We start from the raw sequence: 26,334 nt of genomic DNA, 5'->3' as shown, positions 1-26,334 counted from the left end.
GAAGTTCCCTCTGTTATTTTCTCTTCCAGGATCCTGTTTTTCTTGCTAACAATCATCAAAGTGTGAAATTTTGTGTATGCTTATTTGCTTAACACCTGTTTCTAGGCATATTTGCTCACCTCTAAATACCACCTGACCTAATGTGTGGCATATATTATGTGCCCAGTGAATATATGTTGAATGAATGAACTTGTCACTCTGAGAACTGAGGAACACTAGAAATTGGGTCATTTGGGGGCCTAAAGCCTAAAGGCCCCATTTGCCATTCAGTGGGCTGAAGAGTTTAGCTAGTGGTGGGTTGTGTCTTCTGAGAGGCTCATAACTACTTGGTTCTTGGGTTTTTCTCTGGACCCTTTGGGCTGTTAGGGGTACTTTGGTGCAAATAACTCTGTGTGAGTTTGGCTGAAAGCTGTGGAAATTAAGAGAAATGAGCAAATACTACCTCATGGTTATGGAGTCATATTTATTTGAAGCAAAGGGATAGCCTTTCCTAAGTGAGATTATTCTAAGTGAAATTATCCAGATAATTTATCCACAATTATCTGGAAATTGTGGTGTGGTCGAGCTCTGCCATGACTAATTTTCTGATATTATTTCCAGATATCAAAGTTTGTGTTAAAGGGGCCTAAGACAGCAGTCTTCTGGTTTCAGTGGCTGCTCTGCTAATCCAGCAAGATGTTGGGAACTCTGTTTGATAACTGCAGTTTGCTTGCTTTTTCTCTTTACTTCTAAGAATTTATGTGAGGATTGTTCAGCGTTGGCCAGATAACTTGTTTGGCTAAGTGACTATTCTCTTTGTTCTGGAGTCTGGCACTCACAAACATGAGCTCAAGGGGTGGGCAGGACCATAGAGGGGAGTGCCTCTGGGTCAGGGGGAAAAGAGTGGCTTGGTCATGGGTTGGCAAACTCTAGGGTCAGATAGGAAGTATTTTAGACTTTGCTGGCCGTGGTCTCTGTCACAAATTATTCTTTGTTTTTTTACAATTCTTTAAAGATACAAAAACCATTCCTAGCTTGCGAGTCTTAGAAAAACAGGCCAAAGCCAGATTTGCCCCACAGGCCCTGGTTCTCCAACCCTTGAACTAAGTGAAGAAATTAGTTTATTGCTAAATGTGTTTAATGTTTGGGGACATGAACCCAGAATAACCTTGGGAATTGTCAGTTGATTGTGATTCAAAGAAAAGAGATCTAAACTCTTGGATGGGAAGTCACAGTGACCCTAGTGTCTGTCACCTTGTGTCCATGAAACTCAGGGTAACCATGGCCAGTGGGACGGAGGGATTTTGCTGCTGCTTTCCCAGGGGAATGCTGGACAAGGGAGACAGGGACCGAAGAGGGGAAGAGATGTGGCCCTACACTTAGGCAGGAATTAGGTTTAAAGAATACAGTGACTCAGCAAATTAATCAGGAATATTTCTAATTTCCTCAACCTCTGCTGGGTTGTTGTTAGAAATCTGGCATGTGGAGTCAGTTTGGCCAGTTTATATAAAAGAGCAGGTTTGTACCTGGGATTCTGAGAACACCAAATTCTGATACATGAATCCAGTTTGGCCTTGTGGTTTTTCCCTGACCACAGAAAGTTCTGTAGACCAGGCCTGGCACAAAGGAAGTGTTAATTTATTCCAGGGTAGTTTGAGAGCTAGGAGGGCATACTGATTAAAGAGCAGGGACTGAGACAGAGCCCCTGCTCCAGATTCCTGCTCTGCTACTTAGTAGCCGTGTCATTCTGGGTAACATACTTAATCCTCTAAGCCTCGGTTTTGCCCTGTGTCAGATAGCAGTGGTAGTAAAACTCCACCATAGGGTTGTGAGACTTAGGTGAGGTCAGATATGGAAAATGTTTGCCATGTGAGCTCAGGCTCTGTGGTGTTGTTAGCATGCGGTAAAAGTTAGCAGTGGTGGTGACCATGTGAATGTGGAAGAACTGGAGGATCCAAAACAGGAACTACTGTTTGTGACTCAGTGCCACGAAATACCTTGTCCTTTTGATTTAATCATGAAATATGTGGGTATGTAATGGGAGCAGTACTGGGTTAGGAGTCTGAAGAACTAGATCTGTCTCTCTCTGTCTTCATTTCCTAATTGATAAAATGGAAGTAATACCGTTGGCAGGTTATAAAAGAACCTATGAAAGGCCTCTAAGAGTTCTAAAAAGTCACTGGACAAAATTTAAGGTAAAGGTAGTAACCTACTTATTTGTTCAATTTCTTGACCTTCTGAATGTGTAGGAACTGAGCCAGAAGATGATTGGTGTGAAGCTGCAGTGTTTGCCAGAGATTTGAAAGGACTTTCCCAAGTGCAGGACTTGCATTGGTAACTTGTGGTTAGGGATAAGTAATATAAAATTGAAATGCTTTTGTAAGATATTTAAAATAGTGGAGTTCATGAGTGGCTGTATTAAGTGGAAAAAGCCAATCTGAAAATTCGACTCCCAATTGTAAGACATTCGGGAAAAGGCAAAACTACCCAGACAGTAAAAGAGCAGTGGTGGCCAGGGTAGGGCCTCAGGAAAGGGGGGAATGAATAATCAGAGCCCAGGGGATTTTTAGGGCAATGAAAATACTAAACGATACTATCCTGGTGGATACATGTCATTTTACTTTTGTCCAGACTTCTAAAATGTGCAGCACCAAGGGTGAGCCCTGATGTAAGCTGTGGACTTTGGGTGACTCTGATGTGTCAGTATAGGTTTGTCAACACTTGTAACAAATGTACCCTTCTGGTGCAGCTCTTGATAATGGGGTGACTATACATATGTTAGTCATGTTAGGGATGGGGGTATGTGGGAAATCTATCTTCCATTTAGTTTTGCTGTGAAACCCAAACTGTTCTAAGGAAAATAGTCTTTAAAACAAAAAAGAGTGACCAGTGTGGGAGATAGACAGCTGGAGTTTAATCAACATGTAGAAAGTGTGATAACATCTTATAAAATTATAACTGTGTTTCCTTTTCCCCTGCAATTCCATTTCTAGACTTTATCCTGAAAATATATTTATATTTCCATGTGCATTTTGTATGCTAAATCACGTATGCACAGGGTTGTTCATTACATTACTTAAATAACAAAAAAGTGGAAACATTGGTGTTCAACCTCAGGAAACCAGTTAACTGACTTATGGTACAGTCTTTCTGCCTTACTTCTTCTCTTTTTTTTTTTTTTTTTTAATTAATTTATTTGTTAGAGAGTAGAGTGCAGGCATCCATGCAAATGGGGAGGGTCAGAGGGAGAGAGACTCTTAAGCAGAATCCCTGCTAAGCATAGACTCTGTTGCAATGTTCAGTCCCATGACCCTAAGATCACAACCGGAGCCGAAACCAGGGTTGGTCACTTAACCAACTGAGCCACCCACGTGCCCCTCTGGTACATATAGTCTTAAAGTTGAGAACTGTGCACCTGGAGAGAGTGAGGGAGCTCTGCATGTGCTGATGGAGTATTCGTCCAAGACACGGTAAGCTGAAGACACAAACTGAAACACGAGTTGAAGAACAGTGTGCAGAATGTGGTGTCATTATTGTTGTCAGGGTGAGGGGTAAGCAGAAAAGCAAGCTATGATTTCCTCCTCAGCACAGAATACCTTGGGAAAAATATGAAGCTGGTAACATGGTTGCGTCTGCAGACAAGGACTCTGGGGAGCTGAGGACAAGTAGGAGGGCGGTCTCCTTCTGTAGTATAAATGAAACGTGGTATATATCCATACATGGTGTATCTTTTGTCCAGACTTCTAAAATGTGGCATATATCCATATATTTTCTCTTCAGAAAGTTGGCCACAGATTATTTGTTGGAATTAAAGCCATATGAAACATCTCCATTTGCTTTCTGCATTTGCGTCTGCAACCTGTTGCTGTGCCTGCTCCCTTTGACCTTGATGACTCGAGAAGCTGGCACTGACTCTAGGCTTACTCTACAACAGGCCCCCCCACCTCCAAAGCATATTGATGTTTCTCCTCTTGATTTGTGTGACTGATGGTGTTTCTGTTTCCACCCCCAGCTTTGGCAGCATGTAAGCAACTTCTTGCCAAGAACCCAGGTCACTGCTGAGAAGGGGGCCTTAGGGAGAAGAATATCCAGAGGAAACCAATGCCAGACACGTCTGGAGTTACACTCAACGCAGGCAGCATGAGACATTCTGTGCCAGCATCTGTGTCCTGCTGGCAAAGACTGTAGCTCTCCAAGTTGGAGGGTCCTGGAAGCAGCACGCACCAGGAGCCTCTCGAGAGGAAGAATGGGGCCAGATGTGAACTCTCTACAATGAACACAGTTTTCAGCTTATGAAGGAGTTTTAAGTAAAATAATTATTTAATTTCCACATATTCAAGTTCGGTAGCCTTCTGTGTGAAGAGCCAGCAGTCACCCCACCCCCCGCCCCCACAAAAGTTATCAGGATTATTCTGGCACCAAGTTGAACTCTTCTTGGTACTTCTGGCAATGACAGATCTTCAGGACAGATTTATCTGTTAAATGCTCTTGAGCAGGAAAGAAAAAGTAAAACTTCTGGAAGGAGCGGGAAGTAGCAGAGCAGAGGTCCCTCCCTCACTACGCACTTTCACACAATCTCTGCCTGGACTCGGATGCTTGTACTGAAGATTGGTCCTGCCTCATTCACTTCCAAAGTCCATCAATTCTGGGAGAGCTGGCATTTTCGGGCTGCCTCCTGTGGCCTTTTTTACTGTCCTTCTGCCTGTAGGCAGTCAAATAATGTGACTTGGAACAGGGTTTGCTATCCTATGGGGACTTGCTTTCTTTCCCAGGCTGGTGCTGTCTGACGGGACCATCGGAAGACGGTGGTTTGTTCTCGGGGGAGGGCACTGGCCTTGCCTGGATCCTCCACCATGTTCCTGTTGCTGCCTTTTGATAGCCTGATTGTCAACCTTCTGGGCATCTCCCTGACTGTCCTCTTCACCCTCCTCCTTGTTTTCATCATAGTCCCTGCCATTTTTGGAGTCTCCTTTGGCATCCGAAAGCTCTACATGAAAACTTTGTTAAAAATCTTTGCGGTAAGTTTTACTATTTACAAATGGTTGCTTCACAGAGGAGGGGAGAAATACTGTTATTAGTAAAGAGTTTTTCTTTTTTTTTTTTTTTCTTTAAGGTTATTTATTTATTTATTTATTTTTAAGATTTTATTTATTTAGGGGCGCCTGGGTGGCTCAGTGGTTTGGGCTGCTGCCTTCGGCTCGGGTCATGATCTCAGGGTCCTGGGATCGAGCCCCACATCGGGCTCTCTGCTCCGCAGGAAGCCTGCTTCCCTCTCTCTCTCTCTGCCTGCCTCTCTGCCTACTTGTGATCTCTGTCTGTCAAATAAATAAATAAAATCTTAAAAAAATAAAGATTTTATTTATTTAATTGAGAGAGAGCATGAATGAGGAGAAGGTCAGAGAGAGAAGCAGACTCCCCATGGAGCTGGGAGTCCGATGCGGGACTCGATCCCGGGACTCTAGGATCATGACCTGAGCCGAAGGCAGTCGTCCAACCCACTGAGCCACCCAGGCGTCCCTTTCTTTAAGGTTATTTATTTATCTTTTTGATGGAGAGAAAGAGGCACAAGTAGGCAGAGCAGCAGGCAGAGGGAGAGGGAGAAGCAGACTCACCGCTGAGCAGGGATACCCCCCACCCTCCGCAATGTGGGGCTCAGTCCCAGGACTTTGGGATCATGACCTGAGCCAGAGTAGATGTTTAATGGACTGAGCCACCCAGGTGCCCCAGCAAAGTTTTTTTCTTATTTGAAAGATTATCTCTTTATTGCATACAGAGAAATGTGTACCTGTGAAAGCATTTAACAGACCTTTTCTTTCCAAGGTAAGGTACTTGTATGTATGCTTGATTCTTCCAAGCAAAGGAACCTATTCCATAACTCCATACCTTCAAAGAGAGGGGCTTAGCATTTAAGAAAAAATCATTGCCAGACTCTGCCTTATCTTATGTAGCAAATAATGAAACACAGAGCTGCTGCTCACATATTCCCTCACTAATAGGTTTGGGAGAGACTTTTTTCTCTTTTTAGACTTAAATATTTTAAATAGGTTCCTGCATTTCAGATGAAAGATAACGGGGCAGGGCATTTGATGAATTGTTTGATTTTCTTAAAGATACAGGAGGACAATTAACTTCTTAACATATGTCAGAAGTAGCTAATGATACCCTCAACAAAACAGTCCACAGTGTAAAGGAACTATTTCTGGAAGTTGATCTTTGCCACAGGACTTTTAATATCTATCCAGAAAGTTGGTACTTTATTAGCAATATCTGTTTTCAGTTGTCACCAAATCCTCAGGTATTCTTTTTCATAGCTGAGACCATATATAATTTGAGAAAACAAAAAATTTAAGAAGTTATTTGTTCATATAGTATCTTATGGTTCAGAATAAATTCATTCATTTTCCTTTGGTTCCTTATAATTCTTCAGTGGATAGGGTATCTACATTTTGTCAGTGAGAAAACAGAGACTGAATGATTGAGTTCTAGAAATGTTACTTTATAGTGGTAACTGTTTTTTATTGGGTATTATTGAATATTGGGTTTTGGTATTTAATACTCCTGTAAGAATGTTCTGTCACATGTAAGAGTGGCATTTATTACATTCACAGTGTTGTACAGCCATCACCTCTGCTGAGTTCCCTGACACGTTCATCTCTGCAGGGGAAACCCCACACCCATGAAGCAACTGTCCTCCATTGTCCCATGCTCCAGCCACCATGAGTTTATGTTCCAGCTCTGGATTTGCCTGTGCCGGACAGTCCGTATTCGTGGAGTTCTAGCAGATGTGCTCTCTTGTGGTTGCCCTCTCTTGTGGTTGCCTTCTTCTAGTTAACGTCTTTTTGAGATTCATCCACATTATAATGTATTCCAGTACTTCTGTTTTTTTAATGGCTGAATAATATTCCACTGTGTTTCTGTACCATGGTTTGTTTATCCATTCCTGTACCAGGGGAGGTGGCTTGGCATGTTTGTACCTTCTGGCTCTTGTCAGTACTGCTGCTAGAGTGTACGTGTTTGTGTCTGAGTACTGTTGTCGATTGTTTGATTTTTGAGCCCTGCAGATGGTCTCTGAGGTTATCTAGTTACTTGCTTCTTGGAGAGTAGTATGGATACAGCTTGAGTTTCACCTAAGAGCAGGTTAGAAATGGAAGTTTGGGCCCACTCCACACCTGCTAAATTAGAATCTGCATTTCCGCAAGATCCAGGTGATGGATGTGCACGCTGAAGTTTGAGAAGTGGCGACCTAGTCGGTCTTTGGACCCGCTACTTTGCTTATGTGTAGTATTTATTTTAATTAATCAGGAAATGTGATTTTCTTATATTTCAGTCCAAGAAAATCTTCATTAGAGCCCAGGATTCCTGTGGGCCATATAACTTAATACTCGTTAATACTGTGGCCCTTTTGCCACTGTGAAAAACCAGTAGAGGGGCAGTAGAACAGCTGGTAAACTTTTCAGGAGACAACACTGAGTGATGGCTAGCTTTCATTCAAGTTTAGAAGCAAGTGGCTAACTCACAGATCTATGGAAATCTTTATTTTTAAAACATAGAAATCATAGCATTAGCCTTTGAGTTATTCCGCAGTAGCTAACATTTTCTAACTTGCATCACTTTGGGCCACAGAAGGCCTAGCATCCATGTATATTCTCTCTTCCATTTTGAATATATCTCCTCAAGTTAATATTTTAAAGTTTAGTCAACTAAAATCCTTCTAATTATGACTGTATTTCTAAATGTATATTTTTGTAACATTTAATATGGATTATAATTACATAGCTGAAATTCGTTAAATATATATGGTTGGGTTGATCCTTGGGATAGGTAATCTTGGGCCATCAGAGAATTTTCTTTGCTGATCACGCCTCGAAAATTGCTAGTTTAAGGCACAGTGATTTAGAAGTGATTTGGGTATATGTGTGTATATTTATGTATGTACCCATTTTTGACCTCAAGATTTAGGATTTCAAGAACTGGATTTGTACTTCTATTTCCTAGAGATGTGTCTGTCAGGCACTGAAAGGATTCTGGGTACTCTGGGTACTGTCCTGTTGAGCCGCATGGATAATTACAACTTGGCGTATAAGCTAGAGTCGGGGGTGGGCTAGAAAGGACTGATACCATTCCAGCAAGGTTGTAGGTGGCTCTGCAGGAATGTCTGGTCTTTTCGGACTCTGTTACTGTTCTGAGTTGACCTTAATGGACAGTTAAGAACTGAATGCTATCAGGATTAGTATTAGACTCAAGTTGGATTTGGCACAACTGGTTTTATTTTATTTTTTTAAGTTTTTTTAAAAAGATTTTATTTATTTATTAGAGACAGCAAGAGAGGGAATACAAGCAGGGGGAGTGGGAGAGGGAGAAGCAGGCTTCCTGCAGAGCAGGGAGCCTCATGTGGGGCTCATTCCCAGAACCCTGGGATTATGACATGAGCCGAAGGCAGACGCTTAAGAACTGAGCCACCCAGGTGCCCCTTATTTTAATTTTTTTTTAGAAGATTTTATTTATCTGTCAGAAAGAGCACAAGCAGGAAGAGCATCAGGCAGGGGGAGAAGCAGGTACCTCCCTGCTGAGCAAGGAGCCCAGTCAACTCAGTCCCGGGAGCCTGGTATCATGACCTGAGCTGAAAGCAGATGCTCAACTAACTGAGCCACCCAGGAGCCCCACTTGTGGGTGTTTTTGTCCTGTTTTGTTTTGTTTTAAATTCTAGCAATATTAATTCCATTTCTTCTAATATCCTTTAAATTATTATTGTCAAGCATTTTACTTCTACATATGTGGGTGTTTTTTAATAGACTTATTTTATCTTTTTTAGCCTCTCTATCCTTCCTAAATCAGACTGCTGTGTATAATTTTGGAGCTGGAGGAAAGCTCAGAGAGCACCGTAATTCTGTGGGACTGTCCCCCACTACATATGAACTACCTGGGGAAGCATTTTAAAAGTACTTATTTGGGAGCAGTAGAATCTCCCCAGATATCCTAACTTAATTGGTCTAGATGGGTATATTTTCAAAACTCCCCAAGTGATTCTGAGGTCTGCCATCAAAAGGTGGAGTCTGATTGACTTCCTCTTGGATAGGGGGTCCTGCTTTATGACTTAATTCTAACAAACAGAACGTAATGGACATGAATTTTACTGTGTAATAGGTGAGATTAGGTTAGAAATGGCAGTATAACTACTGCTTGTTGGGGTGCTTGCCCCTGGCACCCAGCGGCTGTGTTGTGAGGAAGCCCGGGCCACATGTTCCGTATTCCAACTCACAGCCCCAGGAATGCCCTGACAGCGAACATCAAGTGCTACATGCAGGAGCGAGCAGTCCACAAAGGACCCCAGTCCTTAGTCTTCTAGCCACCTAGCTGATGGCAAACCTCATGCAGTTTGCAGCTTCATGAACAAAATAAGTGGTGGTGGTGTTTTAGGCCTCTGAGCTAGGGGGTAGTTTGTTATGTAGCAATAGATAATCAGACAAGTAATATAATGTTAAAGAATTTTAAACATTCATTCATGTTTACATAGCTTCTAATACCTTAACATTTTTGTACATGTATTACCTTTCAGTATTTGACAACTGCATACATATTTAATGGTTATGTTAATAGTGTATATATCTAATTTTGTATTTGTATTTTCTTTGGGGATTTTATTGGCCATTTTTAATAAGTAATCTTCATAATGCATATCCTGTTGGTCCATGCAGTACCTGGACTTGTGCTTTGGCAGAACTAAGCAAGCCCTGGCTTAATAGCTAGTTTCCCATAATCAGCGCATCCTTGTATAAAAATGAATCCCGGTATCCCTGCCAAGGGGAGAAGGTAGGTGGGTGTCTTCTCGGTTCGCTTTCCTGGAAGACTTCATCGACTGAGTGTAGGTCCTGTCTGGTGCTGAGTTGCAGAAGGTTTTTGTGCGCAAAGAGCAGCAGTGTTCTTTACAAGTGTTGTTTTCTTAATGTTGGTGCTTCACATTTACCCTCAATATAGTAATGATGGTATTACTGGGGTACAAGTCCTGGAAGTGGCTTTCCATTGAGTTGAGAATGGTTTGAAGAAAGAGAAAGTAGGAAGCCTGGAAACAGAGAGGTGGAAAGAAATGACCTGGGTGATTTTGCCTCATGTGCAAGGGCTTGATTGGGTCAGGTCAGAGACCATTGTAAACATTACAGCAATTGTAAACATGAGACTCTAGAGCAGAAGTGGCCGATGGAGAGTCCTAGAAAGCCAGTGGTGGTTGTGAGGAAACTGAAGAGGGCTGTACAGTGGGAGTGTGTAGTGGGATGGGCATGAGTTTTTGAGTTAGTGGCCCTTAGCTTGAAATCCAGGGCTCTTTGATGAGCTCTGAAACTTGACCTAAGTCGTTAGACTTTCCCGTGTGCTGCTTCATCTGCAGAGTAGAAGCCATATGCTTCATATGCTTCTAGTGAAAGCAGTCCTGTCAATCAGGCATGTCCTCCCGACCCCAGTGAAAAGGGGTGACTTTGACATAACCCTGATGAGCTGAGCGGATGAACTGAAGAAGGTGAGAGTATGACTCTGGCAGGGAAGGTGGTGGGAAGTAGTTGTAGGTTGTATCCTTTCCGCTCTTCGCTTTTCACATGGAGACCTTGATGGAGAGAAACCCTGGGAGTTAAAGTAGAAAGTAGCGACTGCCTGCTAAGTGCAAGACCCTCTATCAGATTGCTGGAGTGAGAACACAGGTTGCTTCTGGCTCCTGTTCCTCAGGTTTTACAGTCTTGTAAGAAAGACAAGTATACGCATATATAACTAATTCACAATTGGTTGCTAATTCATATACACTGGGAAGGACGAACGCCACAGGAATTGGGTAGGTAACATTTCATAGCAGAGTTGGCATTTGAACTGGAATCTTAAAAAGGAAAAGCCATTCCAGAAGTGCAGATAAGAAAGTACAGTCTTACTTAGAGACTGTACTTCAGAGACTTACTTTAATTAGGGACTTACTTAATTAGAGGCTTAGAGACTGTACATAGCTTAGTGGAGCAAAAACATTGGGTACACAGAAGGGAGAGGTCAATTATAACGCAAATGTTTCTCTAGGCATTGAAAAGCCATTGAAACTTTGAGCAAGGAAGTGACATGATCAGACTGGCAGCATGTGTTGGGTGGCTTGAAGGGAGGAAAGAGCCATTGAATTGCCATGGCATTAATACAGGCAAGAGAATAAGCTAGGGGGCGAATGTGACGCCATCACCCAGGAGGCAGCTGGGAAAGAGTGCCCTTTCAGGGCAGGATCAATAGGACTTGGTGACAGATGGGAAACTCGAAAGCTTGGATGACTAGAGGGATAGTGATCCCACTGCCACAAGAGGTGGGCCAGAGGGAGGGGAGCACTATCGGGGTTGGGAGGAGGTATGCTGTTTTTCATTTGCAGCATGCTCGTGAGGGCTGGTTGGAGTTGCATGGGGAGATGCCCAGCAGGCGATCGGGAATGTGGGGTTGGCACTTCAGTGAAGTTAAGATTTGCACATTTGCTAGTTGCTACTTAGAGGTTACAGCTGAAGCAGGGAGAGAAGAGAGAGTTGCTAAAAGAGGTGGTGTTTGCAGGGGACTAGACGTGCTGGATGATGGGAGCCTGAATTTTCTAAGGGTCTTGTTCTTTGGGATGTGTATGGTTAGTTCATGGGACAGCGTGGCGGGGCTGACTGAAAAGGAGGTGGATTCTGCTGAGATTAGGTTGCGAAGTCTGTGACTTCTGGTTAATTCCTAAATTGTAGTGTTCAATAGAATGGATAACTAGCAAAAGTACACCATTGCACCCTCTGCCTTTCTGGGAGCTGGGCCTACCTTTCACCTGCCAAGGTCTGCCTTGGCTTTGATGTTACCTAAGAGTGCAGCAGTGTTAATGCCCTTAAATGGTCTCTTCTCTGTCTGGGAGAGGCTGCGACTGGAGTAATGTAGTAATCTGATGCTCAGTAGCTCGGTAAATGGCATCTCACGTCAGGGGGAGGAGAGGAGGTTTATGGGAATGAGCTCTGAACCTAGGCTTCTCCGTATTGTTCTGCATGTCTGAACGCTCTAGCTCTGCAAGTGACCACTCAGGGAAGCCGGCTGTGGAGTTAACCAGACGCTGCTCATGGGCGGCCCCCTTTTCTTCGGTCTTCTGCATCGGGCCGTGGCTTGCCGGTTCACCCATCAGCCTCTCCTCCTGAACAGGCTCTTCCCAGCTAACAGCCAGGTCCCTCCAGCCTTGTGACTGGGCACTTCTCTCCTAAACACAGAAGCATTTTGTAACATCCCTGAAGTGTGGAAAAGGGAGGGTAAGGCGATGTTGATGACAGCTCTGTGATAGAGCTAGGAGATGGAGGGGCTCATTTAACCTGTACCTTTCCAGTTCAAACACCACAGCCATCTTGAGTTTTGCAGAGTGAAGCAGTCCTCACAGACTTCAATTCTAGTGCTCAGAGGCTGGACGTCATATATGGCACCCTCCTCTGAGTTTCAAAATTGTCAGTATGGAACCAGGTTTTTCTGGTTCTGACTGTGGTTGCAGACTTGGCCAGAATGGAATCCCGCAAACTCCAGCTGAGAGGCCTGTGTCTGTATGCAGCCTTGCTAGATCCTCTTGTCTCCCTGGTCACCAGTTCACCTCTTCCCTAGATGGAATTCCCAGGTGGAGTCTCCCTTCCTCCATTGTAGGAGTTTTGTTTACATTTTCTTCTAGAAGAGATCATCCATGCGTAGAGCCAGAAAACATCAGCGCTAAATATCCGAAGTATAGAAAATGGGCTGTGGGTTTTCTTGCCTTAGACCCCTTCTGAGCGAGTGACTCTAAGCTGTGTTTTTTCTAGACAGTGGTGTCTGAAGAAATTTCCAGATGAGGTCAGATCACTGATGAAAAACTCACATCCTGCTTTTGGCTCTGCCAGACCACCCAGAGCCGTCTGCTGGTACTTGAGGCTCTGCCAGCAGAGTATATACCAAATGCTTCGGGCTCTGTGGGTTTTGCTGCGTCACGGGATGACAGGGTTCTCTCTCACCTTGCATAACTGTGGAAACAAGTTTGAAAAGATGCCTTTTAAAATATCTGTTCTGTTTCTTCGACTTGCCATGGACTTCACTCTCTATACTGTGATAACATACTTCAGTTAGGGATAAACGAGCGCGTTTTCACCTGAACTTAGGGGTAGTGGGTGAGACCCTGGCTCGCTTCCTACAGGTAGACATATGGTAAGGAAGGGAGGCTTCTTTTCTAGATGTCTTGTAGAGGCCATCATTATTTCAGTCACAGTGAGGACAGTTAGGGCATTTTGCAGTTTCCCAAGTTCTGTCACATATATGGTCTCATTTGATCTTAAGCGACCCCATGAAGCAGGAGGTTGACATACTATCAGTCCTATTTTATAGATAGAAAAGATGAGTTGGGATGAGTTGCTTAAGGGACTTAGCATTAGTGTCCAATTAGATTTTTTTTTTTAAATCTCCAAATGGTGTTTTTGTGTATTTTTGTTTAACACTAAGCCCTTCTGTATCAGGTTGGGGGGGGGGGGTCGTTCTATTACAAGGCCGCTCAGAGCTGGATGGACAGTCTAGACATATATATTATTTAAATTGTTGCTTCTGGAATAATTGGGGAGCGTCAGGTGGTGGGCGGTTGCTTAAAGGATGCTTGGTTCTGCTGTTTGAGAATAGCTGCTGTGTAGCAGTGAGAGAAACACGAGGTCTGTGTGCTGCCAGCTTGTGGACTCCTTAGGTGCCCTGAAGACAGATGTAGGCGGAGAGAACCTAGGCCTGAGAAATTTACCCAAGCTTCTGGAGTCTCCAGGCCTCTACTCTAGGTGTCTCATCTTCTGTTGCTTGTCATCAAGGAGGGAGATGGCTCTAGAAGCTGAAGCTTTGACTTTCCTTTTAGAGTGGGTGCTTTCTCAGCTACAGTCTGATCTCAGGTGACTAGGATTGAGGCTTTCCCAGAATGGATATGGAGTGCGTTGCTGTATGAAGAAGGATCTCATTCTCTGTGTTGTCATTTCTCCCTACAGTGGGCCACCTTGAGGATGGAGAGAGGCGCCAAGGAGAAGAACCACCAGCTTTACAAGCCCTATACCAATGGTAGGGCTGGCTCTTTCTCCTTATCTCACAATCCCTTTGACCTATGTTCCTAAGTGCTTTTAATTCCACACATACTCTTCACTCTATCAAAGGGAGTATATGGACTCTGTATATTTTAGAGACTTTTATTCATTTATTTATTTATTTACTTGAGAGACAGAGTGTGAGCAGGGGGAGGACCAGAGGGAGAGGGAGAAGCAGACTCCATGATGAGCACAGAGACTGACGAGGGATCCTGAAATCGTAACCTGAGCTGAAACTAAAGAGTTGGCTGCTTGACTCACAGAGCCACCAGGTGCCACTGGACTCTGAATATTTTTAACATGCTTCCTCCCAGCATGTTGCTTGACACGGGTGTTCTCTGTTACAGGAATCATTGCAAAAGATCCCACTTCGCTAGAAGAAGAGATCAAAGAAATCCGTCGAAGTGGTAGTAGTAAGGCTCTGGATAACACTCCAGAGTTTGAGCTCTCCGACATTTTCTACTTTTGCCGGAAGGGAATGGAGACCATCATGGATGATGAGGTGACAAAGAGGTTCTCAGCAGAGGAGTTGGAGTCCTGGAACCTGCTGAGCAGGACCAACTATAACTTCCAGTACATCAGCCTTCGGCTCACTGTCTTGTGGGGCTTAGGAGTGCTGATTCGCTATTGCTTCCTTCTGCCACTCAGGTGAGCGCAGGCCTGACGGGGACAAAAGGCTTGAGCGGCGGCTGCCTAAGCCCGAGGTGTGGCTGACCTCCCTGTGTCACTCTGCTTTGCTTTCCCCCTTCCGAAAGGAGCAGAGTTTGATTCTGCCGCTGGCAGTCTCTTGGGAGGGAGACCATCCGACTCTTGGAAGGGTCCACTGGGGGTGATCTTGGATTCTCTGCAAATCAGACAGAAATCGTGGGGTTTCCTAAAATGCTCGTCTAGTTGGCCTAAACACAGGGACAGAGAATGTGGAGTACTTTCTGGCCATTCCTCCCTGGACATGACCAGGTCTTTCCTGCAAGCTTGCCTCTCTAATACAGAGGCAATATTGAACTCTCAGGATTTCTGTACCATGTGCTATTCTGAGTACACCTTGCTGGCTGCCGGTACCTTCAGGCTCTACTTACTGTTGCTCCACAGAGAAGCTCTGCTTTCGCCAGGGTGTGGAGCCAAAGGGAAGGGTAAGACAGCAGGACAGCAGGTGCCTGGGGGCAGAGCAGCCAACAGCAGGCTTTTCCATCCTTCTGGCTGCCTGATGTTGGGGGAGATAGCGTCCGCTGAGAGCCAAATCCATAGCCTACTGTCAGTTTGGAGTTAAAATGATATCTGGGTATGCTGGGCCTCTCATTTCTAGATGAAACTCTTACCTGGATCCTAGGTGATCTGATGGTTTTGGGGGTGGTTTTCGTGATGTCGACTTTCATTGTCACACGTTCCAGTCTATCTGTAGTGCAAGGGTTTGTTTGCTGTGTTTTCACATGTCTTCTTCTTACAGGATAGCTCTTGCTTTTACTGGGATTAGCCTTCTGGTGGTAGGCACCACCGTGGTGGGATACCTGCCAAATGGGAGGTGAGTTGTTTGCGAGAGTCCATTTCTGGAGGGCACTTAGCTCCGCAGTTGTGGCTCCCCCCACACTACTCCTCTGGGCATAGGCAGACCTGCAGCATCTTAGGTAGATAAGATAACCCAGTGATAACAGTGGCGTCAGCATTGTTATTTTTCACCAGTCTTGATCTGTGACTTTGCTCTTTACCCTCTAACACTCATACTCTTATTCCTCTAAGACAAGGGAGGAACCTCCCAACTGTGGAGTCGAGGGTCAACAGATTTAACGGCATGTCATTTAGTTCTGAGCATTCTACTGTGTTGATAAATTGGTAAAAGGAAAAGAAATATAGGTAGGGCTTTTTTTGTGTGTGTGTGTTTTTTAAGATTTTATTTATTTATTTGACAGAGATCACAACTAGGCAGAGAGGCAGGCAGAGAAGTGGGGGAAGCAGGCTCCCTGCCGAGCAGAGAACCCCATGCAGGGCTTGATTCCAGGACCCGAGATCATGACCTGGGCCAAAGGCAGAGGCTTAACCCACTGAACCACCTAGATGCCCCTTGTGTTGTTGTTATTGTTGTTTTAAGAGAAATTTGTTCCTTCTAGAAGTTCTAGGGCCAGCTCTCTTCCCCGGGCTGGTGAGGTTAGAGACTCTGTCCTTTGCTCTGCCTTTAGGCATTGACTGGAAGTAAAATAATCAAGGAGGCTTATCTTTGCTGGAAATTTGAGGGCTGTATAAATTCTAAACCGAGTCACTTCGGTAAATTGAAGCAATTCTTGTCATTTCTCTGTTTCCTCATATGTAGGCATAAAGACACTCGTGCACTGTAGAGTTTTACCATATGCACTAATGTTTTTAAAAATAGCCTGCAGTCCTAAAGGGCTGTAGGCAGGGATGGTTGCATTGTTCCAGTCTGTAACTTCTCCCGACTTCCTGTGTGTAAAGTAAAAAAATCTGTGTCCTGTCGTACCAGGTTTAAGGAGTTCCTGAGTAAACACGTTCACTTAATGTGTTACCGGATCTGCGTGCGAGCCCTGACAGCCATCATTACCTACCACGACAGGTGAGGGCACTTTGTGTGACATGGGGAACTGGCACTGGCCAACCACGGCTCACCTGCACCTCACCAGTGAGGGCTCTTCTGAGTTCCCGGAGCCCATGAGGTGTGTGAAGTAAGGGCTGAGTTCCAGATCAGTTGTTTCACATGGGTTTTATTGCTTTTGCATTCTTTCTAAACACAGAGAAAACAGGCCCAGAAACGGTGGCATCTGCGTGGCCAATCACACCTCTCCAATTGATGTCATCATTTTGGCCAGCGATGGCTATTACGCCATGGTAAGACCTTTCTCTGTTGCTTTCCTGGGCAAGTAAGACCTTAAGCATGCTCAGGGCTGGGATGTTTCTGGACCCTTCAGAGAGCTCTTCCTGAAGAAAATAAACATGGGAACATGTAAGACTGTTGCCTCTTTCTGTTGCTTTGAGAACTCCATGGGACTTTGATAGGAGGTCTTCTGAGTAGGTTGATAACGAAGAGCGCGGTTGGAGGTTAGCCTTTGGGTGTTGAGGCAGACCATGGAACGGGGTGACGGACAGGGAAGGGGGATTTGAAAGGACTGGGTTCAAGGGCATTAGAGAATCTGCCCAGGAAAAGCACTTTTTTACACGAGGTATTACTCAGCTTCATTATTTTTTTTTTTTCGGGTTTTCAGCTATGTTTTTAATGATGTATCTTTGATATCACTAAATAAAAGGCAAAATTAAAGATTCAGAGTCTAATAATGGTTTCTTAATAGTGAGAAAATTAATGTTTTCAGTAAAATGTTAGAGGGTGAGAGGTTGGGATACTTTCCTTTTGGGATCTGGGGCTGTCTCCACATAGTGGGGATTGCGTGTGAGAGTGGCTTCACTCCCGGTTATTCCTCTGTGTGAGATTAGGTGGGTCAAGTGCACGGGGGACTCATGGGTGTGATCCAGAGAGCCATGGTGAAGGCCTGCCCGCACGTCTGGTTTGAACGCTCTGAAGTGAAAGATCGCCACCTGGTGGCTAAGAGGTAAATCCACAAAATGCCTGTTGCTCTCTGTGATCAGTTAGGATGTATGCGCTTTAGGGGTTGTTATCCCTCCACGGTAGAATCGTAGTGTCTTCTACACTGAGTCCTCACTGCTTTCATAATAAAACGTTTTTTCCCTAAAATATGGAATAGAAGAAGTATCGAAGTCTTGGTATTATTTGTCAAGTTTGTAATCTCTCTTAACCTTTTTTATTTATTACTCATTGTAATGAACCACATGTGAACTTTTAATGCTATTTGAAATCTCGGGATTAATTCATTATCACAAATAAAAACAAACTTAAGGCAGCAGGAAAAGATAGAGTTGATGTACATAATGGTAAGAGCTTTGCGGAAACTGAGAGGAATGAAGGCTCAGTTGGGACCATCTTCTTCAGGGACAGACGAGCCTGCCCCAGATTCCCTTTACCGCTTCGCTCAGGAACAGTCTTAAGCCAGGTGGACTGCACATTCAATCCAACGTGGCTGTCCAGAAGTCCAGTGACAAGTGCTTCTTGAGGGTGCTGTTAGCAAGGCCCTGTCGCAGGCACGTCCTTTAGGTTGTCCCAGGTCTGAGCAGTGTCCTCTACATAGACCTTAATACTTCACTGAACAGCTGTGTGAGTTAAACTGCACTCATCTGGTTTTCCCTGTCTTTATATGTTTTGTCTTTATGAGATTCAGACTGGGGTTTGTCAAAGATCATCACATTTGTGGTTTGTGTGACATCCATGTAGCATATTTATAAGTACATTTTGGTGATGATGGATGTAAAGCTGTCTGAGCTTCTGTGTTCTTTTTCACTTCCAAAGACTGACTGAGCATGTGCAGGATAAAAGCAAGCTACCCATCCTCATCTTCCCAGAGGGTAAGAAGGGGTGGGGCCCTGCAGAGGGTTTCTTTGTGGGAGGGTGGGGAGGCCATGCAGGATGGTGACTCTGCTGTTGCCTCAGAACGAAGTCCCTCAACCCTGGCTGGGGTTATCTGTTTTCACTGACGGATGTTCAGGTGGGGCTTAAAAACTCTGGGAAGTGCAGCATTTGGACTGGGAGTGCCAAAGTGCGACCTTCCCAGAACAGGAATCCCTTCTGTAATATGTCAGTGGGGTCTCAACTTCTTCTAGATTCTTCCTGAGACCTCCCAAGTCTGCTCAGTGGCTCTGGCCTTTTATTGAGGCTGGGTGTGTTAATTGGGGAAAGTGATCTTGTAATAGCAGAATGAGAAACAGTATAGTGTTTTGCTTATCCCTGTTAAGTGTTCATTCCTAAGCTAGGGAGATTATCCTATTTGAAGACTTTTTCTTACTATATTTAGTTCTTACTCCTAATCTCTGAGGTGAAGGACCAAAAGAAATCACATTTTACTCTCTTCTGTGTTTTAGGAACCTGCATCAATAATACATCAGTGATGATGTTCAAAAAGGGAAGTTTTGAAATTGGAGCCACAGTTTACCCTGTTGCTATCAAGGTACGAGACCTCTGAGGGCGCATGGGGTCATTGTCGCATCTGCTGTGGATGGGGCGCGGCAAGAGAAAGGGGAGGAAGAAGGTGGCGTCAGCAGTCAGCAGGTTGATCCTCCCGTGGGGCGGCTTGGGCCAGGATAGTGTGGGTAGAGTGTTCCAGAGGAAGAGAAGGGACATGTTCATGGTTCAGAATCCGCTGGGCTAGAAGGGACAGGAGTGTCCAAATGAGGACCGTCAACCAGATCACAAGCTCGCATGTTGTCCCCCACTTACGACCTCTCTGTAAGCCTCTGTAAGGTACTCCGCTACAGAGGGGCGTGCTGCGGGGAGCAGGGGTGTGGCCCTGCTGGATGTGTACGTTTGGTGGAGAGGTGAGCACGTGTGGCTGTGGATATGTCCTAATACTGAAAGAAGAAGCAGCCGCACAGCTTTGGGCTTTGGTATCACTGTAAATACCAGGAGCCACTGATAAAGATGAAATACATTAAGAGCTTGTCTAGGCTGTCCCCCACTTTTCGGAGCTTGTACTTCAAACTTACTAGGAAGATGGGATTGGGTCAGTCATTTTCCTCTTTTCTTCCTCTCTCCGCCTTTACATCCATCTGGTTTTACAAAGGCAGACATCATGCTGTTTCTTTTTTTTTTTTTTTTTTAAGATTTTATTTATTTATTTGACAGAGAGAGATCACAAGCAGGCAGAGAGGCAGGCAGAGAGAGAGGAGGAAGCAGGCTCCCTGCTGAGCAGACAGCCCGATGCGGGGCTCGATCCCAGGACCCCGGGATCATGACCTGAGCCGAAGGCAGAGGCTTAACTCACTGAGCCACCCAGGCGCCCCCATCATGCTGTTTCTAAAAGAATGTTATTACTCACGTTGTTATGTCTACACAGCACAGGCTGTTGTGGGTGTGTTTAGTGCTTAAGCTGAGATCGCAGCTAGGTAGAACAGCAAGGATGTGTGTGCTCGTTATACTTAGCATTTAGTGTCCATCCTCTCACGGGGTCTGCGTGCCATGTGCAGAGCTTTCTGTTGAAAGAATCAGCGTCACTTAGCACAGTGCAAGGGAGGCAGGGTGTTTCTCTTGGGAAAGCCAGTGCTTCCCACCCGCGCTCCCCTCTACCAGGGAGGCAGAGTGCTGGGACAGGAGTGCCAGATGCATAGTGGCTGGAGAACTGACTGATCCATGGGATCGCACTCCCCAAGCCACCTGTCGAGGGTGCTGTCTACCAGAACAGCAAGAAAGCAAGCAGTCTGGTAGCAGTGTCTGCTGGAGGAGGGGAGCCTGGGGACTGCTGTCCGTGTCACCTGCATCCCATCTTGCATTCAGTGTCCAGTGCTCCCTATCCATGTGCATTAAAAACATTACGAGAAGAGCCCTTTCTCAGTGTTCACTCCAGAACATCAGTTCTTTGTAGCTGTATCAGTGTCACCTGGCGGGACTAGGAAAACACAGACTACTGGCTCTTTCCCAACTTGCGTGTCTGACCCGTTCCTGGGTGCTACAGATGGGCTGGTGGGAACAACACTTGGGGAGCCCTGCTGTGGAGCAGTGGGTCTTAAACAGTTTTGAGACATGGACTCTTAGGACAGTTATGGCTCCTCTCCAGACAAAAAGTCCCGTCAGTTTTACATGTAATTTCATTCTGTCCAGATTTATTAAAACCCATTCAGGATTAAGAACTTCTCTACAACAACTTTGCTAGTTTTTATGAAGCCTTCATTGGTAACCAAAATTAGATAACCTTAGCAGTTTCAAGGCTGTTATATTTCCACCGAAATTAAGCCATTATTTGATTTTGAGAAACTTATCATGATTTTGAGTTGCCTCATTTTTCTCTCAGCGTGGAACAGAAATTCCGCTCTAAACGAAGGGCTCTCACGTACGATGTCAGCTAGTTTATTCATACAGTGCTTTATCAGAGATAACACCTCTTCAAAACATGGGCATTAGTTTCTATTTAAAACTCATTCTTCTCCCCAATTTCCCTTTGCTATTATAATGTAATAGTTGAATCTAAATTTCTTCATTTAGTCCGTAATTCAGTCTAAATGTCTTCGTTCCTGCGTAGTCAGTTCCACGTCTCTATTCGAGAATCATAAAATCTAGGCTTGAGGAGCCTGCAAGGCCTGCGGTTCGCGCCCAGCCCCGACCCCTCACGTGGGGCTCCTGCAGCATCCCCGCCGGGGTTCCTCTCAGGCTGCTCCACAGGGAGAGGAGCAGCCTGAGAGGCTCACCAAGCCTGTGAGCGTTTCTGACGCCAGCGGCAGCCTGCTCCTGCGCCATCACTCTGCCTATCGCCAACACTGCGTCACTCACTCATCGTCTCTTCCCATTTCCACACTCTGGTCCTTCTCTTTGCGTTACAGTCACAGCCTGAGGTCATGTCTGTGGTGGCACTTCGGACGTTTGCAGGCGGTTGCAGGACACTCCGTCCAGGTGTTCTCCTCCAGGACTCTGTTCTTTTTGTTGCTTCTTGCATAACTTCCTCCAGCACCTTTCCCCCCGCCTTGCTTACCGGCTGCTTCAGCTTCTCTTCTGTTGGGTGACACTGCAGGTCACAGCTTCAGCCACATTTCCCACAGAATGCCACTGACGTACAGCCTCTGCTTCCATTAGAGTCACTGGCAAAGGACAGTGTGGTGGGTCTGCTGCTTGGCGGGAAGCGCGGCACCTGCGTGGCGGAGACCTCGGGAGCTGTTGTGCGCGCGTTTGCCAAGGAGGAATGCCAGCGACACGGTCAGAGCAGAGCCTCCTGCTCGCACGGTCAGCTTTGTTAGTGGTGTCGTCACAGAAGCCTCTCAGAAGTTTTGTCGTTTTCTCCTTGGTCAGGGGCACCAGAAATACTAACAAGTTGGTGCCTTTGGGTGAGGTACATGTAGCAGCAGGGATGAGTGAGCGACGCAGTGTTGGCGATAGGCAAAGCCTTGTGGTGGAATGTTCTAAAGGTTAAATCTGGGGAATGGAGGTATGAGAGTATCTTACCCTGTTCTCTTTGGTTTGGGATATGCTTGAACATGTTTTAAGAATTACATCTGTGGGCACCTGGGTCGCTCAGTGGGTTAAAGCCTCTGCCTTCTGCTCAGGTCATGATCTCAGGGTCCTTGGATTGAGCCCCGTATCAGGCTCTCTGCTCAGCGGGGAGCCTGCTTCCCCGTCTCTCTCTGCCTGCCTCTCTGCCTACTTTTGATCTCTGTCAAATAAATAAAATCTTAAAAAAAAAAAAAATTAAATCTGTGAGTGAGGAAGACATGAAATGGGTCAAAGAGGGGGCTCACTTCTTTGAGAAAAGCAGGTAGGGGAGTCCTCCCTCGTGACCTGGAGCAAAATCTTGAGTTCATTTGGGGGGCTCATGTTGCTAGAGTTCAGAACTGCGCGAGCATAGAATGGCTTCAGAGGTGTTCATGGAGGGGGTCTGGGAGCTGCTTTTTGGAACTGATGCTGCCCCAGGTGAGCAGTCACGCAAGTTGCTGTCGACACCCATGTTTTGTTAGAATTGCGGACTTCTTACCATCCAGTTTTCCACTGCTTTTCAGTATGACCCTCAATTTGGTGACGCCTTCTGGAACAGCAGCAAATACGGGATGGTAACATACCTGCTGAGAATGATGACCAGCTGGGCCATTGTCTGCAGCGTTTGGTACCTGCCTCCCATGACCAGAGAGGTAGGTCCTCACCCTGACGCCATGCACAGGTCTTCGCTTCCTTCTGTGTGACGCCAGCCTGTGTTGAGTAGTCTCATTTATGCTTTCTTACAGACAGATGAAGATGCCGTCCAGTTTGCCAATAGGGTGAAATCCGCCATTGCCAGGCAGGGGGGGCTTGTGGACCTGCTGTGGTGAGTCAGAGCCAGGTTTTATTGGCAGAGTCGAGCAGGATGTGAATTTCTGAAGTAGATGCTGAATTGTTGACTCCTTTTACAAAGAATCCTCCTCTCCCTGGTGTGGAAAATTAAGCTCATCAGCCTTGGAGAATGAGCAGTGTGACTGCTTTCTCCTAGTTCCAGCTCAGAAGTGCCCCATGCACTTAGAGACACAGAGCCCAGAATGCTGGGCCTAAAGCAGTTGATTCTTCGTGCCTTCTGGGGTTTGTATCCATCTGCCAGGGCACCCAGACAGTCCTTATCTCTTTAGGTGGGGGTGACTGGATGCTGATCTGGAAGCTGCATTAACTGGTCCCTCTGATCTTGAATATTTGGTAAAACTGGGCCATCCTTAGAAAAGCGGAAGTTTCATTTATTACATTTAGTTTGTTAACCTACTAGAGCAGGTGTTGGCAGACTCTCCCTGTGAAGAGTCGGTAAATATTTTAGGCTTTGTGTATCGTGTGGCTGCTGTTGCAGCTGCTTTAATCTGCCCCTGCAGAGTGACAGCAGCCGGACAGCATACAGAAACACATGAGCGTGGCTGGGTCCCAGTAAAATGTTCTCAGGGCAGGTGTGAGGCTAGGTTTGGCCCGTGGGTCATAGGTGGGGCCCTGCACACTGGAGTATGAGATAGTGACACTCCGAATAATGGGCTGAGTTGGGAGCAGTGCTGGCTCGGGGGATCATCCACCCTCCGGGACCCTTTGTTTGAAGCGCAAAAGTCAGCTCTGTTAGGCACTTGACTAAAGTGGGCATTTAGGGAAAAGAATGTAGAGATTCAAATTTTAAACTGACATGGGGATTCTCAGGTGTGGCCTTTTAAAAAAGCTCACGTTCCTCCAGCTCTCGTTGTGAGCCAGGCTCCGTGCCACTGGCGCCGGAGAGGACGGCCTCCCTCCGCCCTCGCCGTAGACCCATGCGGGATGGGGATTGTCCCTCCCATTTCACATGTGAGACACCAGAGCTCAAAGAGGTCAGGTGACTGTTTTCCAGAGTCGCCGAGTAATCAGTGGAGCCAGATTCTGAACTCAGGTCTGACAGGCTGCTCGAACTGGAGTGTCAGTCCACACTTCCTGGCCGCAGGGCCCCAGGAAGACAAGTGGGGCTCCCTTTAAAAGAGAGCCTTTTGCTGTGGATCATAAAGGGTATCGCACATGTAAGAGCATTGGGTGTCAGGTCTGTCCAGCGATGGGGGCGGGCTTCATCGTACCTCAAAGGGGAAGTCCAGGTGTAGCAGAAATCCTGAAAAGGGACTGGGGTTTCTGTTAGTCACTGAAGGTAGGTGATGCTAATTCTAACATGAAGGCGAGCAGTCGGGGTGTCAGGTAGGAATGGGACTTTGAGGAAACAAATCCCAGTGTGGGGATAGCAGAGGGAAGTCTCGCCGGGGCCGTGAGTACAGGAGTATGGGCGTGACTTGGATTCCTCTCCAGCACCATCCCTCAAGCACAGAAGAAGTAAGGACTCACAGTTCTCCTTATGTTCATTGTTGGCATGAATCTCTGGGTCTGAATTTTACAGACTTCATTTCACAGATCAGATTTACAGATTCATTACAGTTTTAGTCGTTCTTAAAGCTGGCTCACCTTCCATGATGCCAGAATGCCTCCTTTATCTTCAGTAAGGTGAGAGTGAACGTTTGAGTAGAAAGCATTGTAAACCCCTAGGTAGGTAGGTTTGAGCAATGACAAAGTACCCTGAACGTGAGTACCGACTTCTGACCCCAGGGCAGGAGTGAAAGATTTAAGTCAGAAGTGGTAAAATTGGGGAGGGCCAGGTCAGTATATGAGGTCACCCCAGGAGGGAGAGAGCCAAGGAGTGCTTTTGTTTCTGAAGGGTTCTTCTGGGGTTTTGAGCAGCGAGGGGCTGTGATCTAAGGGTGGAGAGGAGGCCTTCTTTGCTGTGACACCAGACTTCTCTCTCATCAGGGATGGTGGTCTGAAGAGGGAGAAGGTAAAAGACACGTTCAAAGAGGAGCAGCAGAAACTGTACAGCAAGATGATCGTTGGGAACCACGAGGACAGGAGCCGGTCCTGAGCCCGCGCCTTGCGCTGGCGGGAGCCACTGCTCGCAGACCCTGACCCGCGAGCCAGCTGGAGTTGCTGCCGCCGCTGCCCCTGCTGCCCCCACTGCTGCATCCTTTCCAACTCCGGGGCTCTTCAGGCCGCTCTGGATCCCAGGACTCGAGCTGCTTTAGAACTGTCCCTGGGTGCACCGTCTGCAGTGGGCACTGCCGGGGGTTGCTGCCCAGGACGAGATGCCTTCTTGTTTCTTTTACACTAAGTCCATTGGAGGAATGCCATTAAAGTCAGCTCTCCACCTGTGCACGTGTGGGGCTGAGTGGTTGGGAAGCCTTGGCCACGTGCCCGTGTTCAGGACGTTAGGGTGTCAGTCTGTTACAGATGCCATATGCCAGGGACTTTGCTGAGGAAAGCCCCCCCCCCCCCCCTCCGCTTCTGAGGAGAGAAGGCAGTGTGACTTGCTTCAGCCCAAACCGCCGCCCCGAGCCTCGGAGCTCTGCAGACTGGGTGAAAGGAAAACTGTTGTCTGCGGGGGCTTTTTGCAAAATGGGGTTTTAAATCCTGTGCTCCTCCCCACAAGCAGAAGCACAGGATCACCAAAGGGGATGGCAGGAAGCAAGGTGGACCAGTGACTAGGGCGTGGTGGGAACCAAGAGTCATTTTGTGTTCAGACGCCAGTGCTAATCCTGAACTCCCATGTGACTTGCTCTCTGTTAACTTGTGCCTCAGTTTCCCCATCTGTTACCTGGATCAGGAGGGGAAGGTGGTCATACCTACCTCACAGGGTTGTTGTGGGGATCGAAGTGCTACTTTGAAGGACAAGTTGCTCAGTGTTAAAAGTATAGGTCCATGAAACGTGGCAGGAAAGGTCTGAACTCAGAGCTGCTGCAAAGGGCTTTGAGTTTGTTTTTGTGAGTAAATAAAATTGTCTCTGATGGTCAATTAATTGAGGGGTTTTTCCCTTCACTCTTTTCCCGTATAAGTAGCCCTAAGCAACATGCTTCATAGAGTTACAGTCCTCTGACTTGACCATAACCCCGAGACTGTCGGGAATCCATTTGGCTTCTGGAATAAGGAATAGTACCGTTCAGAAGAAGCTACTCCCCCTATCAGATGTTTGCCTGTCTCTCTGACGCGCTTAGAATTTCCAGCACAGACAGGTGTGGAGTTCTCCACTGATGGGTGCCTGGGATAAGAGGCGTGTGAAGAGGTGCCATTTGTTGAGGACAAGGATAGGGCAGTCTAGATGTAAGGACTGTGGGAAGCAGCAAGGTAGGAACAGAGGCTCTGGAAGGGTTAGTGAGGGGACAGGATGGGCAGGTGGTGCACCGTGGGCTTCCACACAGCCGGAGGAAAGCTGGGAGCTTCCTGGGTCTCCTG

General features: G+C 46.2%; 1 protein-coding gene across 1 annotated transcript in view; it reads left to right on the top strand.

The window, feature by feature from the left end:
• The window catches only part of GPAT4 (glycerol-3-phosphate acyltransferase 4), a 33,981-nt gene extending 8,081 nt beyond the window's left edge, over positions 1–25,900 (top strand). Inside the window, exons 2-13 of the mRNA XM_059155946.1 lie at positions 3,992–4,997; positions 13,968–14,037; positions 14,408–14,708; positions 15,505–15,579; positions 16,531–16,620; positions 16,799–16,892; positions 17,493–17,608; positions 18,421–18,476; positions 18,990–19,075; positions 22,605–22,733; positions 22,827–22,906; positions 24,862–25,900. Coding sequence (XP_059011929.1) covers positions 4,833–4,997; positions 13,968–14,037; positions 14,408–14,708; positions 15,505–15,579; positions 16,531–16,620; positions 16,799–16,892; positions 17,493–17,608; positions 18,421–18,476; positions 18,990–19,075; positions 22,605–22,733; positions 22,827–22,906; positions 24,862–24,970 — 1,371 coding nt within the window. The 5' untranslated portion in view covers positions 3,992–4,832 and the 3' untranslated portion in view covers positions 24,971–25,900. The remainder of the gene's footprint in view (positions 1–3,991; positions 4,998–13,967; positions 14,038–14,407; positions 14,709–15,504; positions 15,580–16,530; positions 16,621–16,798; positions 16,893–17,492; positions 17,609–18,420; positions 18,477–18,989; positions 19,076–22,604; positions 22,734–22,826; positions 22,907–24,861) is intronic.
• The last annotated feature ends 434 nt before the right edge of the window (positions 25,901–26,334 follow it).

The sequence above is a fragment of the Mustela lutreola genome, chromosome 18 (genome assembly GCF_030435805.1).
Source record: "Mustela lutreola isolate mMusLut2 chromosome 18, mMusLut2.pri, whole genome shotgun sequence".
NCBI lineage: Eukaryota > Metazoa > Chordata > Mammalia > Carnivora > Mustelidae > Mustela > Mustela lutreola.
Note: the sequence above shows the minus strand (reverse complement) of the source record. Positions and strands in the feature narration are given on the sequence as shown.